Source organism: Neoarius graeffei, chromosome 21 (genome assembly GCF_027579695.1).
Source record: "Neoarius graeffei isolate fNeoGra1 chromosome 21, fNeoGra1.pri, whole genome shotgun sequence".
Lineage (NCBI taxonomy): Eukaryota > Metazoa > Chordata > Actinopteri > Siluriformes > Ariidae > Neoarius > Neoarius graeffei.
In genome coordinates, this window is record NC_083589.1 from 49,814,479 (window position 1) to 49,825,648 (window position 11,170).

Sequence of the window (11,170 nt, forward strand, 5' to 3'; positions counted from 1 at the left end):
AACAGAAAGCAGTAAGCCATAATAAATGAAACAAAGTTGATATTTAGTGTGAGACGATGCTTTGCTTTAAAAAAAATAAAATAGTAGTCTGAGGTTGTGTGTGGTAGAAAAGGGCAACTGGACTTGCTTGAAGATTCTTGAAAACGTTTCACCTCTCGTCCAAAAGGCTTCCTCAGTTCTGTCTGACTAATAGGGAGTATCAGATATTTATCCTCTCCTGGATCAGAATCAGAATCAGAATTCTGATGACCAGCTCATCTAAGGTGTCATTGAGGCATCATGTTGGTGTGTAGTCTGGCTAACGTGACTGCAAAGCTCTACGAGCTATTGGTCTGGCCAAGATATTAAGCCCAACCATTTCCCAGAGCCCGTGGTTGACCCGCCTCCCTGAAATGCCTCAGTTTGCTACTGGTCGAAGCCAGAAAAGGCTGTGACGAAGCTTAAACCAATCACATCACTCTTTCCTCTGACGTATGTGACGCGACGGGGCTAACTGGTAGATTAAATTCTTACCGAAGCCGGTCGGGAGCAAGGCGAAAACGTCCTTCCTTTCAATAAATACCTCCAGGGCTGCTCTTTGCTCCGTTTTCAATGAGAACTTGCTCCATGTTCGTAATGTTTCTAGTGAATGAAGCGCTTCGGGCATAGATTCTGTAAACAATCTATGGCTTCCGGTCGCAGTTCTACTACGTCACTGCCTTGAACATGCCTCTACCCAGGGCCGTTGGAGATGCTCAAAGTTGATTGGTTCCCGATTTTTCGGGAGCTTGGAAGAGCTGTAGATAGCTTGCCTTGCCAGACTAAGCTCGCAACAGGCCCTCATGTTGCGTCACGCTTAGGATGGGCGGGCCCAGGCTAGTTGGTGTGGGTCACTGGAGGCTGGGTGTGAACGGCGAGTCATTATGGTGATCAAAGGATTGCCCATTAGGGTGATCAATGGAAATCTGACTCTCTCTGTCCTCCTGTGAGTCACCGAAAACAGCTGGGTCCTGGCGTACACCCAGCCGTCTGGGAAGAGTGTCCAAGACCGCATTGTAGATGGTTGATAAATGATGTCTTAGACCCCCACCTCTGTTCAGTGATGGCCGTTCCAGGTTGACAAAAATGGCTTCTTTAACTCCTCGCTCATAACAACGATCCTCTCTGGCTAAAATGCGTACGTTACAATCCTGAAATGAGTGTCCTTTGTTGTTAAGATGAATGTAGACAGTCGAGTCCTGGCCTGAGGAGCTGGCTACCACCCACAGTTTACTATGACCTGGATGATTGAGAATCTTCACAGACAAGTAGTCTGAGGTCCAATGAGTGCAGTTTTATGCGGAAATGAGCTGTAGGTTTTACTGAGCATCTTCCAGAACCAGCCACAGTTCTTCTGGACACTTTGACTGTCACACTCGCGTCTTCATTTTGCACCAAAACCCAGCAGCCTTCATTATGTTATGTTCATTATGCTCTTAGGTTAGTGCTCTCTTATGTAATATGCTGCTCAATCTTTTTTTTTTTTTTTTTTTTTGGGGGGGGGACGTTTAATTTTGTGCTGGAAAACGAACTCTAAAATGTTTTTGTACTGACTCGATAATGTAGAAGTCATAAAATAGAAATCTATAAAAGTTTGTATGAAAAAAATAGGGTGCCTAAGACTTTTGCACAGTACTGTGTATGATTTATAGATTTTAAGGAGTATATAACAGATACGGGTTAATAAATGAGCACCACCTGTGATGCCTTACTGTCATAAAATGAGTAATGTGTTGCACAACGAATGCATTCCTACTGTAGCTCTCCGAGACCATCGAACTGTCCTCATTTCACACACACATCCATTCTCATCTCATCTCATTATCTCTAGCTGCTTTATCCTGTTCTACAGGGTCGCAGGCAAGCTGGAGCCTATCCCAGCTGACTATGGGCGAAAGGCGGGGTACACCCTGGACAAGTCGCCAGGTCATCACAGGGCTGACACATAGACACAGACAACCATTCACACTCACATTCACACCTACGGTCAATTTAGAGTCACCAGTTAACCTAACCTGCATGTCTTTGGACTGTGGGGGAAACCGGAGCACCCGGAGGAAACCCACGCGGACACGGGGAGAACATGCAAACTCCGCACAGAAAGGCCCTCGCCGGCCCCGGGGCTCGAACCCAGGACCTTCTTGCTGTGAGGCGACAGCGCTAACCACTACACCACCGTGCCACCATCGGAAAATATGAAACGATATTTTCAGAAGTTTTGATCATATTGATAACATTTTTGATGCATTTCGCCACCCATAAGGAAGCCCACCTTGTCCCGTCGCATAAATCACCCGTCATTGTCAGTATGATCACTGTCCACCATGTCTTCACACGCTACGCCAGCTTGAGTTCAATGATTTAATTAATGACTTCGCTTTCCAGAAAAGTAGGAAAGTGCCCTTGTAAGTTGACCCATGGCTGTCAAACTGAATGCACAAAGCTGTGTGCCCCTGCTGTTTGGGACATTACGTGTGTGAAAGGATGAAATGTTTCACATAGCCGAACATTTTGAGATTTATTTCTGAGAAGCAAGATATTTTTCTTTCTTTGTTATCACTCTTTGTTTTCACAAGTTAAAAGTCGCCTGGATTCCAAAATGAAAACGAACGGTTATATACCAAATGAATGTTCTTGTTCTGAATACTAAAGAAACTGTTGTAGGCCTAGGTTATGTTCTTGACATGTTGTTCATTGACTCACTCATTCAAAGGCTTCTTGAGGCTAAACTTTAGTTAACCAGACTTGTTAACCGTGATGTCTGATGGATTTTTTCACCATGCAGTTGCCTGTTTCACCATTGCTTTTTCTCGATTAAATAGGTGTTGATGGATATAAAGTTTTATCGTTCAGTAGTATTTCTAATTGTGCCACTGTCATTATTTAAGTTTCTGTGTTAGACAGGCACGTCTGAGGGGGTGAATTTGCTGAGCGCAGTTGACAACAGGCGGGGGTGGGGCCTCGGGGGGGTGTCTGCCCAGGGCCTCGGCAAGGGTTAACGCGGCCCTGCCTCCGGGTGCTCCGGTTTCCTCCACAGTCCAAAGACATGCAGGTTAGGCTAATTAGTGGCTCTAAGGGCCCGTTTACACAAGGACGCTGTCGGGTAAAAACGACTAAATATTTTATCGGAAGTGCCTTCGTCTACACGGGGACGGCGTTTCCGAGGCTGAAAAACGGAAAAAATTGAAAACGCCTTCCAGATTGGATAAGTTAAAAACAGCCCCCATTGCATATCCATCTAAACTACCCAATACGCGAAACTCTGCTCAGATCTGCTCACGTCAGGTACGCGTTTACGTCATACATATGTCATATACTGTACATGCCAGCCTGGGAAGTAAGAAAGTAAGTAAAAAAGTAAGAGCATGTCTGATTACATCGATCCAACGGACCTTCAAGCTGCTCTGGCAGCTTTAATAAATGTCCAGGAGTCCTTCGAACATCTATACCGAATCTGCACATATACCGTTAATGAACAGAGGCAGGTATAGCATGCTCTTACTTTTTTACTTACTTTCTTACTTACCATAGCCAGAGTAGTCAAAGTTTTCGCGGCGCAGATGTGCAGATCAGACAAGACGGAAGACGTTGCGCATGCGTGCAGACATAGCGGAGGTCTTTCACAGCACCACCTAGCCGCCTGGCATGCACATCCAATTGAATTCCACACATTTATGCGTCACCGTATAGACGCAGATTTCCTCCTTGGAAACGGTCGTGTAGACGCGGAAAAAAGTGAGAACGAAAACGAACTTTTGCGTTTTTGTTTCAGACCGTCCCCGTGTAAAGTGGGCCTAAATTGACCGTAGGTGTGAATGTGAGTGTGAATGGTTGTTTGTCTCTATGTGTCAGCCCTGCGATGACCTGGTGACTTGTCCAGGGTGTACCCCGCCTTTTGCCCATAGTCAGCCGGGATAGGCTCCAACTTGCCCGCGACCCTGCACAGGATAAGCGGCTACAGATAATGGATGGATGGATATATATATATATATGAGAGAGAGACTATATAGTTAATTTAGCACTCTTTTGTTCACACTAAAGAAAATTACTTCTGAGAGATAACCTTGGTACAAAACCAGCTACCAAGTAACACACATCATATTTGTCCTGACCCAAATGTTAGATACTTAGCCTCCTTTGTTTCTGTTAAAGTTGTAGTGTTGCTTAAATTGACTTCTTAAACAATGCCCCTAACCCTCAGCTACTCAAGAAACTCCTTGGATTGAACAAATGGAAAATGTATCTGTTCCTGAAGTTCAAGCGTTCATTAAAGTCATGCAATTATTCTTGAAGTTCGTCCTCATTTTGACTGGTGTCTGAAACAGCAGGAATACTGTATATCCCATGATATATTTAACAGTTATTCCACAAAAGCGAGTCATACATGAGCTGATAGCCGATGAGGCACGTAGCACCGAGTTGGCTATAAGCTGTGTATGACTAGATTGAGTGGAATAACTGTTTTATTCTATCCACATTCACTGGATTTTGAGAAACATCCATCCATCCATCCATCCATCCATCCATTATCCGTAACCACTTATCCTGTGCAGGGTCGCGGGCAAGCTGGAGCCTATCCCAGCTGACTATGGGTGAGAGGTGGGGTACACCCTGGACAAGTCAGCAGGTTATCGCAGATTTTGAGAAACAGAGCATTTTTATATTTATTTTTTGCAAATTTGATAAATAAAAACTTTATCCAAAACGTCAGACGAAATAATTTCCGCTTAGAATGTAAACAAACTGTCAAAATGACAGGAGAAATTTGTGAAAAATGCTCGACTAATAATTCTTGAAAAATTAAAAAAAAAGTTACGTTCTTACCATCAAACACTTTTATTCCATATTTTGTTGCTTTTTTTTATTTTTTAGGCTTTGTTTTTGAGTCGAGTTTTTATTTCGTCCTCGTTTGGTTCAGCAACACGCTCTGCCATTTTGTTTTTCTCTACTCACGGTATATGAGCTGATAGCTTCGTAGTAGAGTAGCCAATCAGAGCACATGATTGCTCATATCCAGTGAATGTGGATAGAATAAAAACAATCATATAAGTAACAGTACTTGGTACAATTTGCCAGTTTACAACTGAAAGGAAGGGTATGTTGTTATTCAAGCGCAAGGAATGTCTGCTTCCTGGAAGTCACTGGAAGTTTTAGAGGTTAAAAAGCCAAGAATTCAAAATTAGTAAATTCTACACTATTACTGTTTTTCATAAACCTTTTTACAGTAAAAGGCATCATGAGACATTATTAATCTGACTCAATAATACTTGAACGTTTATTTGTTGCGCCAAATCTTATTAGGACTGGAAGAATTACTGAAAGCTACAGATAAGCTCAGTGTCTTGCCTGGTTTAAATAACTTATAAGAGAAGAGAACCGATTATGAGGCACAAATGTGTACATCTGTTTTGTGACCGAAAAAAGAAACTTGGTAGACTTGATAGGAAGCGCATACCAAAAGGTCAAGGTCTGGCTCCTAGAGACATTGAAAAAGGTCTAGAGAAGAAAATAGCTCTTGGAGCATCTGTCCAAAAACCTCCCTTCACTGTCCAAGGCTTGAGGGGTTTCACTCAAGAGAGGTCACATGACCCAAGAGAACACTATAAAAGTGCATGGTGTCCATGTAGTACAGCTCACTCCCTTCAGTTGTCTTATCTCCAGCTGGTGTAAGTGGTGAGCTGAGGCCGTTCCTCAACCTTCTGTACTCCCAAAGACAAGGCACAGCATAGCTATAATGTCTGACACGGAGGAGATTGTGGAGGAGTATGAAGAAGAGGAGGAAGCAGAGGAAGAGCAGAATGTAGAGGAGGCCCCTCAAATACAGGATGATGAGAATGAGGCAGAAGAAGAAAATGAGGTACAAGAAGACAAGGAAGAAGAAGAAGACTCCAAGCCTAAGCCTAAGGTGTATGTCCCCACCATTGTCCCTCCCATGCTCCCCGATGGCGAGAAAGTCGACTTTGATGACCTCCATCGTAAACGTGTCGAAAAAGACTACAATGAGCTTCAGAGCCTCATCGAGGCACACTTTACCAACAGGCAGAAAGAGGAAGAAGAGCTGGTAGCCCTAAAGACCCGCATTGAGCGGAGACGTGCAGATCGTGCAGAGCAGCAGCGCATTCGGGCCGAGCAAGAGCGTGAGAGGCAGGCTCGTTTGGCCGAGGAAAGGGCGCGGCGTGAGGAGGAGGCGGCTAAAATCCGGGCTGAAGAGGATGCCAAGAAGAAGAAACTCCTCACCAATAAGGGCTATGGAGGCTACCTACAGAAGGTGGAACAGAAGAAGGGCAAAAAGCTGACAGAACGGGAGAAGAAGACAAAGGCCCTCATGGAGCGCCGCAAGCCACTCAACATCGACCACCTTAACCAGGAGAAACTGGTGGAGAAGGCCCAGGAACTCTGGCAGTGGCTGCAGCAACTCCATGCTGAGAAGTTTGACCTGGGTGAGAAGCTGAAGAGGCAGAAGTATGACGTCAATGTGCTGCACAACCGCGTCAATGACCATCAGAGGTACAGCAAGACAACCAAGACCACCAGGAAGTCCTGGAAATAGAGAGCGTGCATTAGGGAACGTATGATGAGGTGGCATAGACTTTTGGTCACATTACAGCTTAACTTTATTGATTTAATTTTGAACAGTCAGATTTTATCTTTGATTTTCAGTGAATGCTTTTGGAAAGAAAGATCAGCCAAGACCATGTTTGTTGCCACTGTATATTCAAGATCTGGTTTACTCTGTATTATTTATACAATTGAGGGCAAGGAGTTGCTTCCCCATGGTGTCTGAATGGAAGGATGGTGTCTGAATAGCATCGCTATTTTGAAATACACCTCCCCTAAATAAATAAATGAATTAATTAAATTTAAAAAAATTTCCAAGATTTTAAATGTTGGTATATAACAGGACAATACATTAGGCAGATTTCAACAGAGAAATAATTTCCAAAGGACTGTAGCATAAGCAGGCGGGGTTTGACATCTGCTATAGATAGAACAGACATTTATCAAGAAGAACGAGTAAAGATTTGACGACCCGTCTGGCCGAGTTAGAACAGATATCTCTTGAAGCATGTGTGAGTGGGTGGGCTTTGGGGAAGTGGTCCAAAAGATGCTCAAGGGAAATGGATAAGGTTGGGGGTAATTATAAAGGCAAAGTGTGGGCAGGAAAATTATTGGAGAATATTAAAATCAAATCCAACAAAGGAGATGTAAATTGTTGAAATATTTTTTTGTGCAATCTGGCAAATTTGTTTACTTATAATAAGGAACATCTATGAAACCGAACACACCAAATGCCTTGTTGCTATAAATTACTTTTTTCTTTGCTGTCTTCATTTTATCCTAAGGGTATACAAACTTTTGCACTCATTCATTTGTATTCTTTTTTTTTTTGAAGAAAAAAAAAATTGGCAGTTTTTTTCCCCCCGTACACGTTTATATTATTTTGTCACATTAAAGTAGGTAACTATTGTGAGGTGCTATTTTTAAGTGTGTGTTATCCACTGAGCATTTCCTTTATCTACACGGTGGAATGGAAGGCACGCCTGCATGGACACGGGGTTATCTCACACTCGACAGCGCACGTCCAATTGAATGTCTGTTTTAACAATCAAGGACCACTTTTAAGATGATTTTAGCAACAACTAAATATTAATAAAACAATTTATTCACTTTTGATGGAAAGTGTTTCTTTTCTTTTTTAAAATCACAACACATGAAGGTTCTCTCCTACTGACAGCGAAGGTCAGTTCAAAATGTTAAAGCTGTGTTAGACAGTAACTAAATAAAGGCTGTCATAAAGGGGTACTAAGTTAGCTAGGGTTAGGTATTTATACCTTAGCTAATACTAATTTACTTCCATAAAACGCTAAGAAATGATCAGATATCTGTTGTCCATCCACATACGCACACACTCTTGCATGTATAATAAATTAAAAGACTAAGACAAAGTTTAGTAAGGTGTTCGGGTCACCATAAGTTCCCAGAAGAGCTTCACTAGCTGCTTTATGATCATTTTTTATGTGTTAGCTAATATTAGCTTTTCATAAAGAAAAAAAAAAAATCAAACCTTGAGGTGGATCTGCTACAAGACGACCACATCAATTTCAGCTCCAAGAACAGGAATTTAAGGCCATCATGGTGACAAACTGGATATATATAAAGTATATTGGTGGCACGGTGGTGTAGTGGTTAGCGCTGTCGCCTCACAGCAAGAAGGTTCTGAGTTCGAGCCCAGTAGCCGGCGAGGGCCTTTCTGTGCAGAGTTTGCATGTTCTCCCCGTGTCTGCATGGGTTTCCTCCGGGTGCTCCGGTTTCCCCCACAGTCCAAAGACATGCAGGTTAGGTTAACTGGTGACTCTAAATTGACCGTAGGTGTGAATGTGAGTGTGAATGGTTGTCTGTGTCTATGTGTCAGCCCTGTGATGACCTGGCGACTTGTCCAGGGTGTACCCCGCCTTTCACCCGTAGTCAGCCGGGAGAGGCTCCAGCTTGCTTGCGACCCTGCACAGGATAAGCGGTTACGGATAACGGATGGTTGATGTATATTGTGCTGCTGCCACATGATTGGCTGATTGGATAACTGCACAGGTGAGCAGGTGTACATATGTTCCTATTAAAGTGGACAGTGAGTGTACATGATAACGTGTATAGCCAACATCTGTGAAAACAAAGTAAACTTCAGCTTACATGGTTTACGTACTTTTGTTTATTCTGCCTATATCAGGTATGCTTTAAAATATATTTGCGTTGTCATAATTGGTTCCAAAATATATATTTCCTTTTCATTTTATGACTGGAAAAGTTCATAGCCCAGCAACTGGTAGAATACCAAGTGAGCGCAGAGCATCACAGTGACTAAGAATTTAAAAGAGTATAATTTGTGTAAGCTATTATAATATATTACCAGTATTGGATTATATACAGTGGTGCTTGAAAGTTTGTGAACCCTTTAGAATTTTCTATATTTCTGCGTAAATATGACCGAAAACATCATCAGATTTTCACACAAGTCCTAAAAGTAGATAAAGAGAACCCAGTTAAACAAATGAGACAAAAATATTATACTTAGTCATTTATTTATTGAGGAAAATTATCCAATATTACATATCTGTGAGTGGCAAAAGTATGTGAACCTCTAGGATTAGCAGTTAATTTGAAGGTGAAATTAGAGTCAGGTGTTTTCAATCAATGGGATGACAGTCAGGTGTGAGTGGGCACCCTGTTTTATTTAAAGAACAGGGATCTATCCAAGTCTGAGCTTCACAACACATGTTTGTGGAAGTGTATCATGGCATGAACAAAGGAGATTTCTGAGGACCTCAGAAAAAGCGTTGTTGATGCTCATCAGGCTGGAAAAGGTTACAAAACCATCTCTAAAGAGTTTGGACTCCACCAATCCACAGTCAGACAGATTGTGTACAAATGGAGGAAATTCAAGACCATTGTTACCCTCCCCAGGAGTGGTCAACCAACAAAGATCACTCCAAAAGCAAGGCGTGTAATAGTCAGCGAGATCATAAAGGACCCCAGGGTAACTTCTAAGCAACTGAAGGCCTCTCTCACATTGGCTAATGTTAATGTTCATGAGTCCACCATCAGGAGAACACTGAGCAACAATTGTGTGCATGGCAGGGTTGCAAGGAGAAAGCCACTGCTCTCCAAAAAGAACATTGCTGCTCATCTGCAGTTTGCTAAAGATCACATGGACAAGCCAGAAGGCTATTGGAAAAATGTTTTGTGGACAGATGAGACCAAAATAGAACTCTTTGGTTTAAATGAGAAGCGTTATATTTGGAGACAGGAAAACAGTGCATTCCAGCATAAGAACCTTATCCCATCTGTGAAACATGGTGGTGGTAGTATCATGGTTTGGGCCTGTTTTGCTGCATCTGGGCCAGGATGGCTTGCCATCATTGATGGAACAATGAATTCTCAATTATACCAGCGAATTCTAAAGGAAAATGTCAGGACATCTGTCCATGAACTGAATCTCAAGAGAAGGTGGGTCATGCAGCAAGACAACGACCCTAAGCACACAAGTCGTTCTACCTAAGAATGGTTAAAGAAAAATAAAGTTAATGTTTTGGAATGGCCAAGTCAAAGTCCTGACCTTAATCCAATCGAAATGTTGTGGAAGGACCTGAAGCGAGCAGTTCATGTGAGGAAACCCACCAACATCCCAGAGTTGAAGCTGTTCTGTACGGAGGAACGGGCTAAAATTCCTCCAAGCCGGTATGCAGGACTGATCAACAGTTCCTGGAAACGTTTAGTTGCAGTTATTGCTGCACAAGGGAGTCACACCAGATACTGAAAGCAAAGGTTTACATACTTTTGCCACTCACAGATATGTAATATTGGATCATTTTCCTCAATAAATAAATGACCAAGTATCATATTTTTGTCTCATTTGTTTAACTGGGTTCTCTTTATCTACTTTTAGGACTTGTGTGAAAATCTGATGTTTTAGGTCATATTTATGCAGAAATATAGAAAATTCTAAAAGGGTTCACAAACTTTCAAGCACCACTGTAGGACTATTACAATCTATCAGCAGAAACAAACAAACAAACCCCATCAAGCTATTTTGGCTCCACAATGTACGTAAAGTAATATTATTGAATACGTTAGAATTCCTTCACATCTGGAGAATCGAGAAAACATCAAACCTCAACTTCCCTGTCATAACCAAACAAAACATTCATCTTTAACCTGCTTTTGGTATTGAACGGAACATTTTTCTTCACTGATGTCACTGTAAACTATGCAGTTACCCACAATGCAATGCACTGTTGATTCCCCAGCTAAATACCTCATAGATTGGTTCTGCATGACCAGACCACCTTATTAGAATGTCTAAAAATAGTTCCATTTCTTTTATTTAAAGGTTAGAAAGCCCACCTCTCCCTCTATCGCACACACACACCCTTTCATATTGCGCTTTAACAAATTGAAAACACTCGTAAAAATGTCCTACTTTCAACATATTCAGCCCATTTACCTGCATTTACTTTAGCAGCAGCACAGGTGTTCAGATTTCTCCTGGAAGATCTTCAGATCATACCTAAGACTCTGAGTCCTGAGTTATAGTAATTTTTGGAAGAACCTGAACGTTTTGTCCACTTGCTCGATCGGAACATCCACGTAACACCAGGAA

At 42.2% G+C, this 11,170-nt stretch overlaps 1 protein-coding gene across 1 annotated transcript; it reads left to right on the forward strand.

Annotated features, from left to right (window-relative positions):
* Nucleotides 1–5,752: 5,752 nt before the first annotated feature.
* On the forward strand, nt 5,753–6,568 carry tnnt2c (troponin T2c, cardiac). Its single transcript, XM_060903673.1, has one exon. It carries the CDS (start codon nt 5,753–5,755, stop codon nt 6,566–6,568), a length of 816 nt encoding a protein of 271 aa, XP_060759656.1.
* The last annotated feature ends 4,602 nt before the right edge of the window (nt 6,569–11,170 follow it).